This window comes from Nylanderia fulva, unplaced genomic scaffold (genome assembly GCF_048542155.1).
Source record: "Nylanderia fulva isolate GAGA-0341 unplaced genomic scaffold, ASM4854215v1 Scaffold295, whole genome shotgun sequence".
Lineage (NCBI taxonomy): Eukaryota > Metazoa > Arthropoda > Insecta > Hymenoptera > Formicidae > Nylanderia > Nylanderia fulva.
Genome location: NW_028190363.1, coordinates 46342 through 70932, shown reverse-complemented (window position 1 = coordinate 70932; position 24591 = coordinate 46342). Strand labels below are relative to the sequence as shown.

The window sequence follows — 24591 nt, the reverse complement described above, 5'->3', positions numbered from 1 at the left end:
ATTGGAAAATGTATTTAAAATAAAAAAAAATTTTAGTTTATTTAAAAATATTTTATTTACATTGAAAAGATTAATGATTTAATATGATTTATTAAAATTAAAAAAAAATTAAATTTAAATATTTATGAAAAATTTAATATGATTTGTGTGTGTGATTATTTTAATTAAATAAAATTATAATAAAAAATTAAATAGAGTTAGTTTTTGAATTGTTGAAGTATTTAAAAAAATTAAATAAATATTATAGATATAAGTAATGTAAATGAAAATTTAAAATAAATTAATTAATTAAATAAAAATAAATTTTATTAATTGTACCTTTTGTATCAGGGATTATTAAATTTTGTTGTTTATTGGAATAATTTAAATTTCTCGGAATAAAATGAGTTAAATAAAATATTAAAGTTAATGTATAAAAATTATTTTAAATATTTATTTGAAAAAGATATTTTAATCCACTTTTATGATATCTAGTTTTTTTTATATAAATTTAATTTATATATAAATCATTTACAATTAATTAAATTAATAATAAAATTTAATTAGTAAATTTATGTAAAAAATTTATGGGATTAACTATAAATTATAATTAAAATATTTTATGAATATAAATGATTTAAATAGAAAAATATTTTTTATTTTTAAAAATTTTTTATAAAAATTTAATAATTTATTATGGAATGGATTATTCTAATTTAAATATAATAATAATTTGAAAATTTGATTTAATTAAATAAAAAAATATTTTAAATAAATTAAGTATTTTAATAAATAATGATAGTATAAGTATATTTATATTAATTATATAGAAATTTTTAAATTTAAAATATATATGTATATATAATTAAAGAATTAGGCAAATTTATTTTATTAAATTAAAATTTTAATTTACTTGTTTAACAAAAACATGGTTTTTTGATAATTTAAAATTATTTCTGCTCAGTGATTTTTAAATAGCCGCAGTATATTGACTGTGCAAAGGTAGCATAATCAATTGTTTTTTAAATGAAAACTGGAATGAAGGAATTGATGAAATTAAAGCTGTTTCAATTTGTAGATTTAAAATTTAAATTTTAAGTTAAAATTCTTAAAAGAAATTATGGGATGAGAAAACCCTATTGAATTTAATATAATTTTTAAATTTATTTAAGGAAATAAATTTTATTTTAATGATTATATTTTATTGGGAGGATAATTAAATAAAATAAACTTTAATTTAAAGATAATTTTAACATTAATTAATGAAATTTTTATAAAGGATTGATTATTAAATTAAGAAATTTTTTTTTTTTTTATAATAATTATTATAAAAATTAATTACCTTAGGGATAACAGCGTAATATTTTTAGAAAGATTATATTAATAAAAATGATTGCGACCTTGATGTTGAATTAAAATAAAAATTAAATGAAGAAGTTTAATATTTTAGTCTGTTCGACTAATAAAATTTTACATGATTTGAGTTCAGATCGGTGTAAGCCAGATCGGTTTCTATCTATAATAAAATTAAGAAAATTTTGTACGAAAGGACTTTTTTTCAAATTATATTTTTTTTAATGAATAAATTTAATAGATTAAATATATGTAAATAAATAAAATTACTTTGGCAGAATTTAAGTGTATTAAATTTAGAATTTAAATGATGTATAATAGAAAAAAATTATACAAGTAATAATTTGTCAAAATTTAAGATTATATTTTTATAGTGCGTTAAATATATTAAGATTGTTAATTTTGTTATTAATTATATTAGTTGGGGTAGCTTTTTTAACTTTATTGGAACGAAAAATTTTAAGATATGTACAAATTCGTAAAGAACCTAATAAGGTGGGATTTATAAGATTATTTCAATCTTTTAGTGATGCTATTAAATTACTTAATAAAGAATTATTTTATGTATATAAATCTAATTATAATTTTTTTATGTCCTATAATTAGATTTGTTTTAATAATAATATGATTAGTATTTCCTTACATTACTAATATTTATTTTTTAAATTATTCTATTTTATTAATAATTGTTTTATAACTATTAGAGGGTATGTTATAATTTTTATGGGATGATCAGCTAATTCGATTTATTCAAAAATAGGGGCAATACGATCAGTTTCACAAATATTATCATTTAAAGTAAGATTTATTTTAATTGTTTTAGTTATTATATTAATAAGAGAGAGATATTCTTTTTTTGATTTTATTAATTATCAATTTTATTTATGATATATAGTAGTTTTATATCCTTTGTTTATTATATTTTTTATTAGGATTTTAGCTGAATTAAATCGAAGTCCTATAGATTTTATCGAAGGTGAGTCAGAATTAGTTTCAGGGTTTAATATTGAATATTTTAGGGGTGGGTTTACATTAATTTTTTTATCTGAATATCGAATAATTATTTTTTTTAGATTAATTAGAATTTATATATTTAGAAATTTATTAAAATATTCAATAATTTTAACTTTTATTTTAATTAATATTTTATGTAGAATAGTAATTTTTATACATAGAATACTTCCTCGAATACGATATGATGAATTAATATATTTATGTTGGAAAATTATTTTACCAATAATTTTAGTTTATATTTTATTAATTTTTGGATTTAAATTTATATTATAAATAATAATTTAGTAAAAAAAATTAAATGTTTAAAAGTTAATAAAAAATTAAAATTTCTTTAATATGTTTTCAAAACATAAACTTAAATTCAAGATCATTACCTTAATTTAATAGTAATTTATAAAAAATTTAAGTATTAAATATAATTATTTTTAATATTTTAAATTTATTTATAATGATAAATTTTTTAATATTTATTTAAAAATAATTAAATCTCAAATTTTTATTAGGAAAGGTAATAAGATAAAATAAAGAAAGTAACATAATGATAAAATTTGTCTAATAATGATAAAAGGTATTTCAATAGGTTGAGCTCCTGCTCATGTTAATAGAATAAAAATATTAATAAAAATTCAAAATAAATATTGATTTAAAGGATAAAATGATAATGAATTAAATTTTATAGAAATTAGAGGTAAAAAGTATAAGATAATAATTGATGATAATAATGCAATTACACCTCTTAATTTGTTAGGGATAGATCGGAGGATAGCATAAGCATATAGAAAATATCACTCAGGTTTAATATGAATTGAAAATGTATTTTATAAATAAATGAAATATTATATATATATATATATATAATATATAAGTTTATATATATATATATATATATATATATATATATATATATATACACAGATATGACAACCGTTATCTTGATTTTTTCCGATTATTGATGTTACATTGCGTATAACTCTCATTTCTTTCTCTCTGCTACATAAGTACTTATGACGTGAAAAAACTTACGAGTAACGTATGATGGCTCAATGCAAGAATATTTAATCACGTAAAAAACTTGAGTTCAAATATATCAATATCAATTTTTTTATAATATATTGAAATATAGAAAATCATAGAAATATATTTTTTATATAGGCGATAAACTTAAAAATTTGATATTGAAAATATTTTAATCATTTTACAACTACACACACTATAAATATATAAATGCAAAATAATTTCGTAAATAAATTTCAAGTAATAAATCAATTGCACACATGCACACAGCTGGTATGTAGATTTTTATTAAATTTATTTTCTGAATTATTTTACACTTATATATAGTGTATATGTAGTAAAAATATTTTCAATATATTAAAAAATTTTTAAATCGCCGAAATATATCTTTTATCAATTTTCTATATTCCAATATATATATATATATATATATATATATTATAAAAAAATTAATATTGATATATTTGAACTCTAATTTACTGGATGATATATATTGAACATCCTTACATTGATTATACATTACTCAACGTTCTTTCACGTTATAAGTATTTGGAGCAAATTATACAATAGCATCAATAATCAAAAAGAAATCAAGAATAATCAACATATTCCTTATATAATATATATACATATATATGTATATATATATATATACATATATATGTATATATATATATATACATATATACATACTAGCTTTTCGGACCGCGCTTCGCGCGGTCCTCAAAGCCAGCCTTTCTATTCGGACCGCGCTTTGCGCGGTCCTCATATAGTCTATATTAAATCCGTTTTAACACAAAAAATTAATTCTTTTTTTGTATTACCGCGAACTACTTCCACATTTGTTGTTCGACTTTCACGAAATTTATACCAAAATAAATGTTTAAATTTTTTTGTGGATGACTACTATGTTATCTATTTCTTTCTCCCAGATATTTTATTTTCTTTTTTAAGACACGCTTTCTCTCTCTCTCACTCTAAAACACACGCGCTCCCTCTCTCTCTCTTTAAGACACATGCTCTCTCTCTCCTTATCTCTCTCCCTCCCTCTTTCTTTAAGACACACGCTCTCTCTCTCTCTTTCTCTCTCTCTCTCTCTCTCTCTCTCTCTCTGTGTGTGTATGTGTGTGGGGTTTTTTTAAGTTTACGCTTTCACCTACGCATCCACCCACACAATCGCATATTTATGAACGGATTTTTTAAAAAATTGGTACCAAAATGTTGCAAATTTTTGGCGACGATGTGGTTTTTTCAAGTGTTACACCTCCACCCACACGCATGCGCATTTATGGACCAATTTTCACGAAATTAGTACCAAAATGTTGCAAATTTTTCTGAGAAAGCTGTTGTGTGGTTTTTTTAAGTTTTATCCCACCCACGCATGCATCCACGCATTCACACATTTATTCACATACTTTTTTGAAATTTGTAGTTAAATTTTGTTGGAGATGGCTACTATGATTTTAACAAATTTTTATCATCCTATTCATCCACCCACGCACCCATGCACCCATTTGCATACGCATTTATTGACTTGGTCACACCAAGAAGTAATTTTTAAAAAATTTGTGTACGTATTTGTGATTATGTGTGCAATTCGTGTAAATAAACCTTTAATTTGTATGCAATTTTCACGAAATTAGTACCAAAATGTTGCAAATTTTTGCAATCACAAACATGTACACAAATTTATTTAAAATTACTTATTGGTGTGACCAAGTCAATAAATGCGTATGCACATGGGTGCATGGGTGCATGGGTGGATGAATAGGATGATAAAAATTTGTTAAAATCATAGTAGCCATCCCCAACAAAATTTGAGTACAAATTTCGAAAAAGTCTGTGAATAAATGTGTGAATGCGTGGGTGAATGCGTGGGTGGGATAAAACTTTAAAAAACCACACAGCAGCTTTCTCAAAAAAATTTGCAACATTTTTGTACCAATTTCGTAAAAATATTGGTCCATAAATGCGTACGCGCGTGGATGAATGCGTGGGTGGAGGTGTAACAATTGAAAAAACCACATCGTCGCCATCTTCAAAAAATTTGCAACATTTTGGTACCAATTTTAAAAAAATCGGTTTATAAATATACGATTGCGTGGGTGGGTGCGTGGGTGGAGGCGTAAACTTAAAAAAATAAAACACCAGCTTTGTCAGAAAAATTTGCAACATTTTGGTACTAATTTCGTGAAAATTGGTCATAAATGCGCATGCGCGTGGGTGGGTGCGTGGGTGGAGGTGTAACACTTGAAAAAACCGCATCGTCGCCATCTCCAAAAAATTTGCAACATTTTTGTACCAATTTCGTAAAAATATTGGTCCATCAATGCGCACGCGCGTGGATGATTGCGTGGGTGGAGGCGTAAACTTAAAAAAATAAAACACCAGTTTCCTCAGAAAAATTTGCAACATTTTGGTACTAATTTCGTGAAAATTGGTCCATAAATGCGCATGCGTGTGGGTGGATGCGTGGGTGGATGCGTGGGTGGAGGTGTTACACTTAAAAAAACCGCATCGTCGCTATCTCCAAAAATTTTGCAACATTTTGATACCATGTGTTCAGAAATATTGCAAAAAAAAATTTTTTCGCAAAAACATACCCTCCTCTGAAGAAAAAAAATAAAAATAAAAAAATAAAAAAAAAAACCCACAGCAGCCACCCCCGAAAAATTTGCAACATTTTGGTACCAATTTCGAGACAATCGGTCCACAAATGCGGAAGTAGTTCGGGCACAGACAGACAGACAGACAGACGGACGGTGCTTATATATATAGATTAAATTAATCCCTCTCTCTCTTTCTCTCTCTCTCTCTCTCTCTCTCTCTCTCTCTCCCTCTCCCTCCTCAATATTATATATAATAATATAATATTATAAATAAATATTATATAATATAATCATTTTTTGCAGTAAAACAGAAAGCTCGATGGGCAAGAGCCGGAAGAGGTACCAATTTAAAAAAAATCGGTTCATAAATATACGATTGCGTGGGTGGGTGCGTGGGTGGAGGGGTAAACTTAAAAAAATAAACCAGTAGTTTTCTCAAAAAAATTTGCAACATTTTGGTACTAATTTCGTGAAAATTGGTCCATAAATGCGCATGCGCGTGGGTGGATGCGTGGGTGGGTGCGTGGGTGGGGGTGTAACACTTAAAAAAACCGCATCGTCGTTATCTCCAAAAAAATTTGCAACATTTTGATACCATGTGTTCAGAAATATTGCAAAAAAAGATTAAACATACCCTCCTCTGTAGAAAAAAAAAAAAATTAAAAAATTAAAAAAAAACCCCACAGCAGCCACCCCCAAAAAATTTGCAACATTTTGGTACCAGTTTCACGAATATCGGTCCACAAATGCGGAAGTAGTTCGCGTACATACATACAGACAGACGGTGCTTATATATATAGATATATATATATATACGCACATATGTGCATAAGCATATATAAAATTTACAAAAAGTAGGTACTTATTAGCCTTGCTACGCTACTGCCTTCTGCTACGGAAGGCCATTTTCAGGCGGCATCTCGCGTATACCGGCACGGTAGAGGAACAAGGAGAACACGTGATTATCGGTCCTTGTCTCTCTACGGTGCGTTCGCGTGAGCAATGCAATGGTGTATGTACGTGTACAGACATGCACCACTACATAAAACCTGAGAATTGGTTTCTCGGCGTTGGCAACACTGAAATCGGAGTTTCGCGTTGTCACCGCGCGAGGTCTCCAACATCAATTCGGAGTTTGGCTGACCGACCTGTCGACCCTTAAGAGTGGGAAAAGGATGGAGAATAGAAATGCGTGTAAAGAAATTACATCATAATATAGACTTACAAAACTTTATTCTTCTTATACAGGGTAGGCCATTTTAATCTTTCCACTAAAATTTCTCAAAATCCAAAAGTTTAAGACAAAAATGTTTCAGATAAAAGTTGTATGGTTTCAAGGGGGACATGAGATGGTGTCATTGATTTGACCTTGAATAGCCATTTGAAGGTTACGTGAAGGTCAACTTCAATTTCTTAAATGGAACACTATATTTTTTCTTGCATACTTTTGTAGCTGACTTCGAGATCTTTCCAAAACACTACAATAAAATATTTTTTTATTAAGTATTTTTCGAGTTATTAAGGCTGCAAATTTGCAGTATTTTGACATAAAATACAAAATATCTTGGGAAATATTCATTTTTCGATTATCATACCTTAATACTTTTATGCACAGAATAATGAGATGAATCAGTTGGTGTAAAGAAAACACAGTTGCCTTTAAAAAAAATATGAAAATTGCAATAAGCAGTTAGATAATTTTTATTTAAAACAACTATGTGTTTTCTTTACACCAATTGATTCGTCTCATTATTCTGTGCATAAAAGTATTAAGGTATGATAATCGAAAAATGAATATTTCCCAAGATATTTTGTATTTTATGTCAAAATACTGCAAATTTGCAGCCTTAATAACTCGAAAAATACTTCATAAAAAAACATTTGATTATAATGTTTTGGAAAGATCTCGAAGTCAGCTACAAAAGTATGCAAGAAAAAATATAGTGTTCCATTTAAGAAATTGAAGTTGACCTTCACGTAACCTTCAAATGGCTATTCAAGGTCAAATCAATGACACCATCTCATGTCCCCCTTGAAACCATACAACTTTTATCTGAAACATTTTTGTCTTAAACTTTTGGATTTTGAGAAATTTTAGTGGAAAGATTAAAATGGCCTACCCTGTATATATATATATTATACATATTTTTTTCTTGTGTATTATGGATTAAAAAAAACTAAAGCTACCAGCTCGCAATCAATAAGTTGATGCTTGTTGAAGGCATCGCTAGCGCGTATTACATTTGCTAATTCTTTAGGATTCGTTACGGTAGACGCGATATTGGAGAATTGTGTATACTTGATATCAAATGTTTCAGTAAGTCTAGCCAATCGATTGAATGTTATATCGATGCATGAATCGAGATCGAACATACGTTGTAACGTCGATTCGATCATCATCATGCGTACATCTGCAGATTCGAGACTTACGAGTTTGGCGTCGTTAATCGTGTGAAATCGCATTGTTAGCGGTCCAATATTTATAAAATTATATACATCTTTAATTGAGTCGTTCCGAAGAATATTGTGCCGCTGCTCGTAAAGTCCCTTCCAAGTCTCGATGGATAGTATCAGTTGTTTTCCCCGATGATTTCCTATGACAATTTCCACGTAACTCGGTGGACCCACGTTGATACCAATTTCGAGGAATTTGAATTCCGTGGCTGTCAATGCGTATCGTCTTCCTAGTATACGAGCCGCACAACGCTCCTGCGAAATACTGTAGAAAAATGAAATTAATATTTAAAAAATAAAAGCAATTTGTAATGATATAAAAAATAAAAGTGTATAATACATAATAGAAAAAAGTTAAACTTACTCGTCACATTTGTTCTCAAACGATGGAATTTCAGCATGACTCGGCACGTAATAATTCATGCGACTGCCGCTGCAGCTTCTTTTGTTGGAGTACACTTTTCTATGTTCCAAAAATGTGAACTATTGGTTCAAACGGTTAACGTGAAACTGATCGTATAAAAATTTAGAATATATATACTTATTTTCTCAAAGATAGTGGGGATAAATGTGGTGGGAGACTTTTTGGAAGTATTTCTAGCGCTTTGAAATTTAGGAGAAGAGAGAGAGAGAGAGAGAGAGAGAGAGAGAAAGAGAGATACATCACTCGGACAACATTAAAGATGCAATAAAAAAATTTAGAATATTGATTTCTTAAAGATAGTAGGAGTAAATGTGGGGGGGGGGGTAAATGTGGTGGGGAGATTGCGTCTAGCGCTCTGAAATTTAAGAGAAGGGAGAGACATCGCTCGGTTAAAAAGAATTCTTAGAAACAGGAAATAATGGGAAAGGTAAATAAGAACTAAAAAATTTTTAATGTTTACATATTTTATTTTTTCTAATATTCTTTCTGGCGTTGTGATTACCAGTTAAATTTTTTGAATACATTTTGTAATGCGCAATTTTTAACATGTTTTTCACATCACATAGTGTTTTTAACATCTAGATTGTTTAGAGACTCAATGTCGTCGTAATCTGCATCCAAGGTCTCAATTATAAAACCGTTTCTCTCATCATCCATTATATCGGCTAGCCATTTTCGCTTTTTAAGTCCTTTTACGTAACCGATAGAGGATTCTTCTTCTTCTTTATCTTCTTGTAATTTCTCATTTATTCCAACGATAGCTGCAGTAATCAAGCGCTGAGCCATGCTGTATGGAACGTTCCCATCTTCCCATTGTAAGCCATGTTGAGTCAACCATGAGGCTTGACGCCTTTCCGATTTTATGAGTAAACTCCATGGTACCGGACATGCGAAGAAATATTGTGATAAAATAAATTCTCTTCTCAGGATTGCCGCTTTCTTTACAATAAACTGTTTATTGAGAATAAATCCTTGAAAATCGACGAATGTTGGTACAGACATGACGAGGTCTCTCTCTTCGATGCGACTTAGTCGAGAGGAATGACGAAACTCTACAGCCATCTCACATCACTTTGATTATGTATCCTCTTCCCCTCTCTAAACAGCTGTTTGTGTAAACATTTTTTTTTAGGTGATTTTGCGCACAACGTTGGTCAACGGATTGTACTGGATTACACGATCATGTATAATGAGGCAGTACGCAGTGGTATTATTAGGTACGTTGTCCTTACACTCAAATTCCAATCTCACATCCACTGTTCCGCTCTTGACCGATTCGTTTTGTCGAGAACAGTCAATGACCACAAACGGACCGTTTTGTAAAAACCGTGTGACAGTGAGATTGGGCTCGAGGTATTCGTATCCGTAATAGTTCTTGCAGAAACGTGTGTAGGTGTCGTACAGAATTGACCATCTGTTTTTATCAAAATCCAGATTCATGTCGTCGTACGGATAACTTTCCGCGTTCAGAAAGAGTTTCACGTTGGTTAATTTACAGTCGTCGAATCGACTGATATCCTCGGACATGACATTTTTCCGGCCTGTCTGCAGAGCAAAAATAACGTATCGTGGCTTCTCCAGTTGAATTGCAGTCTTAATGGCTAACGAATGCTTGGTTGTAAGCTGCAACAGCGGAAACTCATACAGATTCCACGAGCAAAAACCCATGCTGAGGTAACGTCCGCTTTCCAGAGCGCGCAGCATCGACAGCTTGTTGATCTCGCTCAACAACACATGTGGCATTCGCCATTGTATTTTAAATAAGTTGATTACAGGCTCCAACGTCGAATTTCCAAACAGACAATTGTTGTCGTTGCGCGATCGTATTAAGATCAATTCGTGACGCGCATTAATCACTACCCGTTTGTAGTCATCACAAAATTCTAATAACATGTAGAGCGGTACGCAGAAATTGAAGTGTCCATTCGCAGAAATCGGATCACTCCAGCCGGCGTTACTCATAACTATGCTTCTATCGAATGACATCGTTACATAATTTTTGAGCAAACTTGTTATTCCTACATTTCTGTTGCGATCAATCTCCACACCATCGAGTTCATATCGAATCTCATCAAATATGAATGCGATGCAATTATTTCCCAGTTTCACATTGGATCCCTCAATTGGATGGTTTATCTTCAGTTCTCCCTCGATATATAAGAAACTCTTGTATGGCAATGTATACAAATTCTGTTGTTGTATGGGTATTCTTATCTCATCACTATGTCCAAACGTTGTGTTGGCAAACGGGTTGTATGTGTGAGTCTCGATCTTGACGATGCGATCGTCAAAGATTGGCTCGTCCCGATGTTGAGGATGTCTATCATCGTTCAAATGTTTCGTACCACAAATCCCAAAGATTGTAAAAACGCAATGTTTGATGCGTTCAGTTTCTTCTTCTTCTTCTTAATGCAACCAAGTTGATTGAATATTAGAGAATGTCGACGTTGTCGTCACTGGCTTCGTAAAGATTGTGTTATTCTTCGCGTCTTTGTTCAACACAAGCATCTCATATGCCGCACACGTATGTTATTGCTGTCGCCGTCGTACATGCAATCTAATGGTGATTTCTTCTCTTCGAAAATCGAGTAATCGCCCGTTCTAATCGACAATGCGTAGCGTTAAATCCGTAACGCTCCGCACGATGACCGGAAGGTAAATGATGTGCGCCGGTGTTTCCGATATCTTATATCCTGGTGGTACCCTCGGTGAAAATTCATGTATCGTGTGAACGAGTTTGCCGTTACTGTACGCACCCGCGGTCACGCTACATTCTACGCGAATGATGTTCACGTTGATAATGTTAATCGGCATGTCCGACTCATGCCATTTTCGCGGCTGCAGTATACGGTTCGAGAATCCTAGCAGCGATCCAATATTGTTAGGCTTGCTAAAATTTATTCTGTAAATGCATTTGATCTCGCTCCACATTGTATTGTAATTAGCGCGTAGCACTATCGGCCATTTTCCATCTTCAAAGTCATTGTCGTTAATGTGTTTTTTATCATCGTCACGAACTACGTGTAGCGGACGTTTCCATGAAATTGTATGTTTCAAAAACTCGTGTATCGCTTGCAACTCATACGATTTCTCAGGAATCATAATTTCCGCGTCGTCTTTGCCAAAGTAAAATTTATTATTCGAGGAATTTACATTCGATATCGTGTGATAACTCTCAAAATCCGCTAGGCCGAGCTCATATTCACCATCGCTCAAATCTACGATGGGAAAGAAGTTTACCGCGAGAATACTACTTTTCCCAGTCAGCGTAAATGTCATAGACATGTTGACAAAACTATTCAACAAATACTGAGTTAAATAGTGCAATGTCCGTCTTTAAATTCACATGAGTCAACCTTTTGGAGAAACTGCAAGCACAATTGTCCACAGTTGCTTTGATTGTAAGTTTGATAAGAAGTGCGATTGTACTCTATCTTTGTTACATTTAAATGTCGCACCAATTCCTTGGGTGGTCGGAGATTACCAAAACTGTCGAAATATATAGCGCGATCCCCCCTTTTTGCATACGCTACCCAATGAGTACCCGATCCTTCAGCGTTATCCAAATTTACGATGCTGCTCTCGTTTCGATATATACCTCCAATCGGTAATGAGTCACGCATAAAAACACCTCTAAAATACGGAATGCGCATACGTTTTGCCAGTTGCAGTAATTGCACATTGGTAGTTATACCTTGCGGCATTTTTAGCGTCTTTTTGGCATTTTTTTTTCCTTTCTTTCTCGTTGAGGCTCCTCGTCCGTATTTGTATAACGCGAGATACAATCCGTGACCTTCTATGGCGCAATTGTGACGTAGCATCTCTTGCAACTGACGTTGTGCAACTTTTCTATTATTCACCATCTTTGCTACGCCAGCTGCTCCACCGATCAGGGATCCGAGCACGCCCAACACTGGTAGAATCGGCAATACACCGCCGCGTTTCGCTACTGAAAGTATCCGTTTCTTCGCCGTCTTTTTCTTTGTCCTCGTTCTCGTCTTCAGACCCATACCAAACTTCGTTTTGGCCTTCATCGCTGCCCAGACAGCTGTGGCGGCGGCTCTCTCACCGAAAGTTGAATCTCTCGCAACGATGCGAGTTTGCGCTTTCTGGGCAAGTATCTTATCTGCTGCGTGTCTCTCGGTGAGATTGTTGCTCCGAGAGTACGCTATATCGTGTTCACGGCACGCCGCGTCCAATTGGTTGATACCTCGATCGCCTCTGGCTAATCGTTTTTGTAGTCGCGTGCCCGGGCCGCAAAACTGATAGCCTGGAATATGGAATTTGATCGGAAGTGCGTTTATCGCGTGACTTAATAGACCTCCACCTATTTTCGTTGACATTCGCAGCAATCCTTTATCATAGGCGTTGGACCGCCAATGTGCGTTTCCTGCCACGGTTGATTGTAATGTTCAAGACAGCGTCGACAGGTCTGAACCTCCGAATCCGCTTTTATATGTTCTGGAAGTTTGTCCCACAAGTGTTCTACGTAAAAACCAAAATTTTGCAGTAAAACAATCTTAGGAATAAACTTTAACTGCTTAACAGTAAGCTCGAGAATATCGTAAGCACTTGATAGCACAACAAACATTTTTTCGTTACTGACCATTTTGTGGTTCCGCGCAGCTATAAATATAGGCAGGAGTTCGATCCGAATCAGAAGTTGCATAATGAAATTCGTGCAACAACCTTTGGTAATACGCGTGACGAATTACGACGTCAGATTACGCTCAACGTGGAGATGCGTAGACACGGTACGATGCTACCAAATACTATACGCGCGATCGTTTGCGGCCCCTCGAATTGCGGTAAAACTAATGTGTTGATTAGTTTGATAGAAAGCCCGCACGGTGTCCGCTTTGAAAACGTATACGTGTACTCAAAATCACTGCAACAGCCAAAATATCGATATTTGGAAAATTTGTTGACATCGATTGACGAAATCGGCTACTTTACATTCTCCAATAATAGCGACATCATTCCACCGAGCGAAGCATGTCCAAACTTGATTTTTGTTTTCGATGATGTTGCGTGCAATAAGCAAAATACTATCCTAAAAAAATCATAAAAATGAAAAGGTCAGGCCATGTTCAAAAGATGGTACTCAAAAATTTAAACGATCTAATAATAAATTATCACGAAAAGTAACTGATATGTTATTCAAGGTGCCAGTTCAAAGTGAACATACGTAAAGTGTATATTATCTAAATTTAGTAATAATATATTACCATGAAAAGTAACTGTGATATTTTATTCAAGGTGCAAGTTCACATTGAATATACATACATATAAGTAAAACTGATTACAATTTGATTCTAGAAAATAAGTGCGATATGTTATTCTTAGTGCACAAAATATAATAGTCGTTTATAGAGATTTGATTTGAAATTCATACTAGCCCGTACAATGAAAAATAATTGCTCGTAATTCCAGAGTACCAATTTGTTAATGACTCAGAAAAATAACATGGCGGCCTGCTCTCAAAAAACTATGATGTTTCTCGATGTCCATTTAGAAATAATGTCAAAGCTCTTACAGAATAATTACTACAACATTTGAGATACGAAAAGTATTACATTAGAAGAAGATTAGATTAAAATAAGGATTCAACGTATTTTTAAAAGCTCTACACACAACAAAGTGAATATACAAAACAATATACAAATACCTTTTTCTTCTGTGTTTCTGAAGAAAATTGTAAGTCAAATGAAACCTTGCACTTTGAAAACCATGTCACTTACTTTTCAGAGTCAAATTGATAAATTTTTTTTGTATATTTTAATGATATTTATTTCTCACTTGTATCTTGAATAATTAATATGTAATTTTTTATTGTATATTACGACAAATAATCAGTAAACTTTTTAAGCGTATAGCTTTATTGTAGTTGACCTGAGAACTGTACATTTATAAATTTTACTTAATATACACCCGTTTCGAGCAACAAGGCAAAGTTTTCTGATCAATAACTTACTCCCTGAAAATACGGTATAACACAAATCGGAAGTTGATACGAAAATTCGAAATTTTACTAAAGAAAGATTGGAGGTTTTTAATTTATACAATTTTCACAACTCTTATTTCAATTATTTATTCTACCCATTGAAAGTTTTTTGAGAGCAGGCCGCCATGTTATTTTTCTGAGTCATTAACAAATTGGTACTCTGGAATTACGAGCAATTATTTTTCATTGTACGGGCTAGTATGAATTTCAAATCAAATCTCTATAAACGACTATTATATTTTGTGCACTAAGAATAACATATCGCACTTATTTTCTAGAATCAAATTGTAATCAGTTTTACTTATATGTATGTATATTCAATGTAAACTTGCACCTTGAATAAAATATCACAGTTACTTTTCATGGTAATATATTATTACTAAATTTAGATAATATACACTTTACGTACGTTCACTTTGAACTGGCACCTTTAATAACATATCCGTTACTTTTCGTGATAATTTATTATTAGATCGTTTAAATTTTTGAGTACCTTCTTTTGAACATGGCCTGACCTTTTCATTTTTATGATTTTTTTAGGATATCACTTACTTTTTAAAGTACAGATATATAGAGCAGCTTTCTAGTAATTCAAGTATCACAAATATATGTATTTTCGATTCTTATCACATAACTTTGTATAAGTAACAATTTATGCAATACAGTTCAAAATAATTAAAATATATGGTATATATGTACATATATAAAATATATAATTATATTATAGTATACATATATATTTTATTTAATAATATATGTAAATGTTTGTATAATTGTAATAACTTTTAACGATACATTGCACATTTATTTCAATTGCAACAGAATAAATTTATATTCTTGTATGAATATTGAAAATAAAGAATGGGCCCCTCCATCGCCCATTCTCGTGAGAACGCAACCATATATTTTTCTTTGTCTCTCCGATTTTAACACAACATACATATTTCTGTCTGATAATTTTTTTCTGGATGATACTTTTTGAAATGTCATAAAGCCTAGGTCAAATTAGAAACTTATTGCACTCGTTTTAACGCAGCGCTTACAGCAGCTTTTATAAAGCGCCAGAGCAGCCGATATTTTATTTTGGCGCTTACGGCAACTTTTATACAGCGCTAGAACAGTTGATGTTTTAATGTAGCGTTTACGGCAGCCTTTATACAGCGCCAGAGCAGCCGATGTTTTATTTCGGCGCTTACGGCAGCCTTTATACAGCGCCATTATTTAATCTGTTCTAAGAACAATATGTATGCCCCTTGTGCTCCTTTGGGCCATTTTTTCTTGAACACTTCCATATCATTAGAGTAATACCATTCCGATTTTGTGTCAGCTCTCAACATACACGTGTAGTGACCACGATTCATTTCTTCACCTTCGTGAAATATAGCGCTTATTACCTTGTACTTTTTTTTATTAATCGTGATATTACTCGTCGGCACGGCGGTAATCCGATTGTTGATAATTTTTTTAGAAGCACCGTTTACAAAAGTATATAAATTGAGCTGTATTACTACGACGGATAAAGTTGATTCGATTACGGTTTTCTTTTTCAACACGGTACCCTTACATTCGTTACAATTGCCGTTTATCGTTTCCCATTTAGAAAATTCTACATTAATCAAACTTTGTAGAGTGACACCTTTTTTTCTTTTTAATGTCGAATGTATAGGTAATATTAGCAAACTACTGCTTTCCAGCTTAGTTACATTGTAATTACATTTGACATTCGAGCAACATGTTACGTGCTTTAATTCGAGTTCTAATACATCATTGATGTCGGAATACGTCGACATTAGAGCCGTAAAAAATTCCGAAACAACTTGTTGTGTTCGTTCTTCAAAGCGTTTTCCGACAGATCTTCTAACCGCTTGAATGTTGCAATATTTACGTTCACCATACGCGCAGATGGCATCAGTCAATGCATTTGATGCTTTATTTTTCAGTATTTGTTGCCTAATACGTACGCAATGAAACGCACATTGTAATATTACATTAGCGTAACACGAAACAGCATCGTTATTGCAAAGACCATATATTTTCCACGTAACTATACTTTCTGGTTCCTCACAATCATAATTCTGCACTTCATCAATGATATTAGGGATAGCCCATCGACGATCGTACATTTTCACAACCTTTTTCTCGGACGGATTGATTTGTGGCAGTTCAGATTTGAATATAGATCTCAGTCGATTATATTCTACAATGGCTCTCGAGTTTGCTTTAACTGATGCTGGATTGAAATTTATCAAATGTAGACCTTCCAATTTACTTACTCGTGACAAACCTACATAGGCTTGACCATCACTGAATACAGTCGTTCCTAAATCCATCATTGCATTGTTACATGTAATTCCTTGACTTTTGTGTATAGTTATTCCATAACTGAGAGACAATGGAAATTGTTTCCGATGTACCACTAATTTGTGGAATACTTCAAATTTAATATCTACTTTTGTTATTGCGATTTCTTTGTTATCCGAAATAACTATTTTGATGGAATCAATACGATTGCCGTCAGCAGAGCGATTAACTGCAACTACATTGCCTATCGTTCCATTGACAAGTCCCAAAGTTACGTCAATGTTTCGTCGAATCATCACTTTAGCGCCAATTTTAATCGCTATTACTCTTTCAATGCCAGCTGTTTCAGACACTTTATCATCTTTGTCTTCCAAAATTTTATGCACCTTTTTTTTCATTGTTGGAGCACAGTCGACATCATCTTCTTCTATCAGTAGAATTTCATCGCTGTCGATTTTATCGAGCATTGCTGTGTTCAAAACCTTGCACAAATAACACGTGGGCAATAAACAAATTGTATCAATCGGTAATTGATTCATATAAGTGCAAAATTCATTCAATCTTTTGTCGCAACTACTTTCTTTAAAATTGATTTTTCTAGACTGAAGAACATTGATGTCAGAATCCGTTACTAAACCTATTCGTATTCTAGAAAGTATATCACGATATGTATTGTCGTATCTTTGTTGCATATTAATCAAAAGTTCGTCGTACTCGAACAATCTCCACAAATCACATCCACCCATGGTACCTAAATACTTCTGAATTTCTGATCGAGACATTTTAACAAACAAAAATTGTCCTTTTACAGGAGGAAGCTGCAACAAGTCCCCAAACAGGAGAATGTGTTTTCTGCCAAAGAAACCATCATCTGTATCTGTCGTATCAAAGATTTCACATAATCGTAGATTGATAAACATAAATGTCACATTTGAAATCATGGATACTTCATCGATTATAAATAATTCGACATTCTTTAATTTGTCTCTCAAAGTTTTTAAGACCATGTCTGACAATTGCGTATATTTTGGTGTAGATTCATGACTAACGGGTAGTTGAAACATTCTATGGATTGTCAAGCCATCGATATTGAATGCTGCGATACCCGTGGGATCAGATATGGCAGTCGTTTTTTCCAAATTTATTCTGATCCAAAGTTTAATCGTTTCAATTAGAAAACTTTCCCCTGTACCACCCTCGCCACTTACGTACAGTCGCAGAATCTGATTCTTATCTTGTAAAACTTGGCATACTCCATCAAAGACTATTTTCTGGTCTTCGTTCAATTGCGACATCATTAGTGATAAATCAATCGGGTCGTCAATCTTACCAAAATCTTCCAGATCTTTCATCGCGTCGTCAGCTTCTATCGGATTACAATCCAGTTCATCGTCATCGGATTTGTCTCTGTCTGCTGTTTTCAGATCATTTTCGCGCTTCTCGATTAATTCAGCAACGTTCTCAAAAGCTTTCTGTATTTCTTCGAGCCTTTCGTGATATTTCATTGCCTTCGTTAAAACAGACTCTGAATTCTTAAAGGCATCCGTGTAAGTCTCGAATGTACCTTTGAGTTCACTCAAATCTCTCCATGGTTTGAACAGAAGAAGCAGCGAGTAAAAGTATTTTTCGGGCTCAGTTTTTATATTAAATCGATAATGGTTAATTAAATAACCCTTTTTTCGTTTTTTTAAAAATAAACCCGATGCCAGTTTGTAACACTTGACTTCGTCATTATTTGACATCTGTTTCGTAATTTCCCAGAATTTGGCAAAATCGTACAAATTTAATGATTCTAATTCCTGAGGTCTATTTGGATAGTAATCATCGATGAGTGACGAACAGTAAATATTCGTAGAATTTTCATCGAGAGCTTTAATTTCATTAAATGTTTTAACTTTTCTATTTCTCACCTCATTAACATCGATCCATTTGACCACGGTATCATTATCTATACCGTACAAGGGATTCCCTAATAGTGTATCCGCAGCTTCTAAAGCACCGCATTCTCTGTTATTTAATGAACGCATTGCAAAATTCCACAGTTTCGATGCCAAGGACTTATTCGAATCTATCACTTCAAAGTCTGTATTGCATTTTTCCGACTTTGTCGTGTATTTTGTTAAATATGAGTTTAAAAACTCTGATTTTTCTCCAATAAATTGTATGTCCATATTTCCCTCCCAGGCTAATTTGATAGCCGGATTATAATCGTTTATAAACCTTTCCGACTCCTTGCGAGGAAGATCGTACAATCTGCTCTTACTGCGTAAATTTTTTCTACCGACTATCGAAGTGATAACGTCTCTTAAAACGAAATTCTCAGTAACTGGACGAGGAAAATCGAACCGACACTTTCTGTATATATTAGTTTCCGTTTTTTTCGTACGCATGCAATACGAGTTATGTTTATGATTCTGATCACTTATTACCGTATCGTACAACGTTGGCGAAACATTTTCATCTGGAATTTCACACGTTACGTATTTTCGAATAAACGTAGCAACTTCTTCATCCAGCGATTTTCCTATTACTGGAGCATCTTTTATCCAAATCATACAATGCATGTGCTGAATACCTCTACTTTGATATTCCAGTCGCCAGAAGTAATGAATAACCTTTCCTATTGGATTATCGGACGAACAAATAAAATCAATCATGGCTTTGAATTTTATGCACATGAATCTAGAAGTACTTACAGGATCGTATGCGACTAGTTCGCTGATGCCTAACTTCTCTTTATCGGGATTCATATCTCGTAAATATTCACCCAAATCGGACCATTTCCATTCACTAGGACTCAAAGTCAAAAACCACGTCGCTGGACCGTAATGCAAAGTCATGCATTTTACATTATTGGACGGTTGTCGCCAAAATTGATCCGTATTTCTCAATTTTGCGAAAATACTCATTAAATTCGATTCTAATTCGTAACCTTTCAATTCGTTCAAGTATTTACCAGCAGTGTATCTCTCTCGTGGGTTAGTAACCATCATCGTATAATAGATACCACTTTTCAACTGTCGGTAGTTAGCATCATTGAGAAGGAAGAACAGATACTGCAGATTCAACCTGAATCTACTATGTTTCGACATCAATCGTGTTCTAATAAATAAATATTCCGGCAATGCAAAGTTTCTATCTTCTCGTTGTCCATTGACACCATCAGGATATAAATCAGGGAAACACATGACATCCAGATATTTATAACGATTATCCATTGGAAAATCTTCAATTTTCATCATTTGATAAAGCTTCAATGCAGATTCGTTATCGATTCTTTTCGCGTGTATTGGGTATATTGTATACTGATCGTTAATATCCGAATCTTCAGTGATTTGTGTGAGGAAAGCCCTACGTTTTAAAACGATTTGATCATTATTATTTTTGTTTTCCTGTACATTGTACAAATTCAATGCTGGTAATTTCTCAACCACCTCATTTATTTCGTCATTGTCGCTTTCGTCATCGACAATCCGATATTCTGTTTCCTGCAACTTATCATTTAATAGATCATCAGATGACGCCGGAAGACGAATTTTCGAGTAATGAGGATTATTTTCGTTCAACCATTGTAAAGCCTTATACACTTTATTAATATCTACCAAATTTTCCCAAACCACTTTAGATTTCTTGGGTATACCTCGAACGAGAATGTGCAACTCGTGATTCAAATTTATAGGATCTTCCGGAGGACATACCTTATCCAATGTTTCTTGTAAAGGTAGAGGCAAATGAAATGTTCTACCTTTTACTTTGCGGATCATTTGTCTATGCGGTATATGTTTGTTCGAAACTTTGCCCATCAATTGCACTACTTGAAAGCTGCTCATTCTCTTGATTAACATTTTTTCGTAATCATTGAAATCTGACAAAACATCTGGTAATGGTTTTATCGCAAGATTATTCAAAATGCAAGTAGAAGGCAACACGCCTTTTTGAAATTTACCCAAACAAAGCTTACAAACGAATTCAGTATTATTACTGTGTTCTGTTACGTTTGCTATCAGATCTTTCCAAAAAGGTCCGTCTATTGTTTTCCTCAGCTTTTCGAGCTTAGAAACGTCTCTTCTCAAGCATAATTTTTCGCAAGAGATGCAAGGGATACGTGGTAAATCCAACAATCGCTTTTTCATGACTTTAAATGCTTCGTAATTTTGCGAGAAAATCTTTTCCTCGTCCAAACAAACATCAGTTACATTTTTTGGATAAAATCTTGCTTTATTCTTAAAATCATTGGAAATTTCAACTAATTTATCCATATTGAGGAATCTCAAAGATGAAAACAGTTGACAAAACTTATTATAATTGTCGATCAATTTGTAAACATTTCTTCGAATATTCCTCACGAAAGGAAAATGAGGTGATAAAGTGTTTATCATTGCAATGTATGACTTGCAAAGATTCGGATTTGTATAGCATTCCGGAGGATGTCCTAATCTGCTACTCGTACGTGAAACGGAACAATTTTTTAGCTGCGCCATGAATTTAACATTCATTATCTTTTTCAAAGTACCTTCTTCAAACAGTTCCAAAAATTTTACAAACTTTTCCATGGAAGTATCATTTATGTGGCATTTGTTCTCATCACAATGCCACATTTTTAACTTTTTACCATTGTTATCTATTAACGGCAAAACATTTATTACTCCGTGAGGAGAGGATTGTCTCATTATAAGTGGTTGCTCAAACTTTTTCCTTTGCTCGTAAGCAGTTTCATAAAAGTACGCTTCGGAAGATGAAGTATGTTTGGATAAGCCACAAAGAGCTCTAAGTTGATCGCTTTTTGGATATTTCAAAGTCTTACATTCATTGAATCGCAATAACGCAGCTTCAGCAACGTTTTTCAAATATGAAAACACTTTTCTTGCTGCATTGAGGTACGATTTTTTTGCTATTACACACCACTTAAATATCTGTTCGGCTTCCAATCGAGCACATACTGTTGATTTATTAATTTTTCTCGACATCTGTTGAATATAAAACTCTGAATATTTTGGAAACTTAAAACACTTTTGCCAAGATCGAACGGTATAAAATTTTTCCTTCATTCTCTTGAACATTTTCCATCTTTGTACGATAGACTTCTCGGCACATTTTGCGTAATACTTTTTGTTGTACAATTTTTTTGAGTCGGGATATTTTTGTCTGAATTTTCGTTGGCGGTCTCTTTCACGGGCAGCATTTTTTAAATAATTTTTTCTTTTGACGTACCGTTTATTTTCTACATCTTTTTGGTATTCGCCCCGATTTCTTTTACGTAATCCCTCAAGATCTTTTTTATATGTATCACGCATTTTTTGACGTTTTGTTTCAGGATCCTTATGGTACTGATCACGCACCATCTGAAGTTTTGTTTCAGGATCCTTATGGTACTGATCACGCACCATCTGACGTTTTGTTTCAGGATCCTTATGGTACTGATCACGCACCATCTGACGTTTTGTTTCAGGATCCTTATGGTACTGATCACGCACCATCTGACGTTTTGTTTCAGGATCATTATGGTACTGATCACGCACCACCTGACGTTTTGTTTCAGGATCCTTATGGTACTGATCACGCACCATCTGACGTTTTGTTTCAGGATCATTATGGTACTGATCACGCACCACCTGACGTTTTGTTTCAGGATCCTTATGGTACTGATCACGCACCATCTGACGTTTTGTTTCAGGATCCTTATGGTACTGATCACGCACCATCTGACGTTTTGTTTCAGGATCCTTATGGTACTGATCACGCACCATCTGACGTTTTGTTTCAGGATCCTTATGGTACTGATCACGCACCATCTGACGTTTTGTTTCAGGATCCTTATGGTACTGATCACGCACCATCTGACGTTTTGTTTCAGGATCCTTATGGTACTGATCACGCATTATCTGACGTTTTGTTGCAGGATTTATAAAATATTTTTCTTTGTGAGAAAAAGCATCTTTTTCGATTCGTTTCGAACGTTGTTCCTCAGTTTCCTTACTACGTGCAAGTCTTTTTCTCAGTGCATCCTTCTCTCGTCTTTTCAATGTCTCCAACGGCAGTAGCGTTAATGGAGCAATTGAATCATAGAGGTACGGAAAATGAGTTATTGTTTGTTTTTCAAACATTGCGGACAAATGAGGTCTTAGCAACGATTGATTATACGTCACGATGCAAGGATTTACGCCAAACAGAATAGATGTAACAATCGCAATTGCCATAGGACCACAATTATAACCGTCACCTTGCGACTGAACTTTAGGAAAAACTATTGGATTGTTTTGACAATCATGAAAGGGAAATAATCTGTCCACAAAAATTCGAATTTCTCCATTCAAATTTTGTATATTTGCATTACGACTACCTTCATGAGAATCATATATAATAATAGATTTTGCATCGTAATGGCAAGCAACCCAATGTCCACCACCAAAATCACTGTGCAGTATTTGCAAATGCTTCTTCTTTGAATTATTCAGTGGAACAATCTGATCGGGAAATATTGTCAACCATACAGGTCGAGGTGCATAATCAGAATTGCTTTCGAGTAGCGCATGGAAACTGTCTATCATCGTTTCCGTCAACCATTCTTTGGAAGCCAAAATATTCTTTTCCTTATTGCCATAATGGAACTTGTGACACTGATGATCCATTTTCAGTTGTTTGGGACAGTTTTAGTTATAGATATACGGCGTTTGGGGCAGCCTTCTAGTGATGCAAGTATCAAATAAGATTTTTCTAATTAGACGCCTAGGGCAGGCGAAAGGTCTGAGATATTGCAGACTAAAATGCTACAAAAGCGAATACTGTTAATTTGGATGTGTAATAGACCCAAAACAAAAATACTTTTTCTAATTGTATAGGCGCCACGGGCAAGCCAAAAATCTGCGCTATTACAGACGAAAACGCTATAATAGCGAATAATTTTAGTTTGGATACGTAATAGGCCGAACAAAATTAATTTTTGTAATTGGATGCAGGCGTCTAGGGCAAGCCAAAATTCAGCGCTATTAGCAGCCGATGTTCTAATTCAGCGCTTATGGCAGCTTTTATACAGCGCCTATTTTATACAGAGCAGCCGATTAATTTTTTTTTATTTTTCCGGATCTGTAAAATAAAAAAGTTATATAAATACATTATAAATTATTTTAATAAACATATGCAAAGATTCAAAATTATTACACTAATTAAACAATACTTCAGAAACTGCAGTTAAAAAGAAATGAAATTACATCTGTTCATTTTTCTTTTGTATAGTACTTGTAATTCACGTAATCACATTGACACGTCAAAATAGTATTTATTTATTATTATTGTAAATAAATCATCAATGCAGTAGACCTAAAATTTCTTAAAATTAAAAATCATAATCGAAAATTTGAAGTAAATCTAATTTTTTTTATAAATAGAAACATTTTATTTTTTTTTTAATATATCGATTCTTCACAATATTTGATTCAATA

At 33.0% G+C, this 24591-nt stretch overlaps 2 protein-coding genes across 2 annotated transcripts; both read right to left on the bottom strand.

Moving 5' to 3' along the window:
* Positions 1–8129: 8129 nt before the first annotated feature.
* Positions 8130–9849, bottom strand: LOC146722635 (uncharacterized). Its single transcript, XM_085484137.1, has 3 exons — positions 9410–9849; positions 8788–8886; positions 8130–8688 (listed from the first exon to the last, which is right to left on the bottom strand). The coding sequence occupies exons 1-3, from the start codon at positions 9847–9849 to the stop codon at positions 8130–8132; spliced, it is 1098 nt and encodes a 365-aa protein (XP_085340263.1).
* Positions 9850–9975: 126 nt separating this feature from the next.
* LOC146722634 (uncharacterized) lies at positions 9976–10833 on the bottom strand. The gene has a single exon (XM_085484136.1). The coding sequence runs from the start codon at positions 10831–10833 to the stop codon at positions 9976–9978; it is 858 nt and encodes a 285-aa protein (XP_085340262.1).
* Between the last annotated feature and the right edge of the window lie 13758 nt (positions 10834–24591).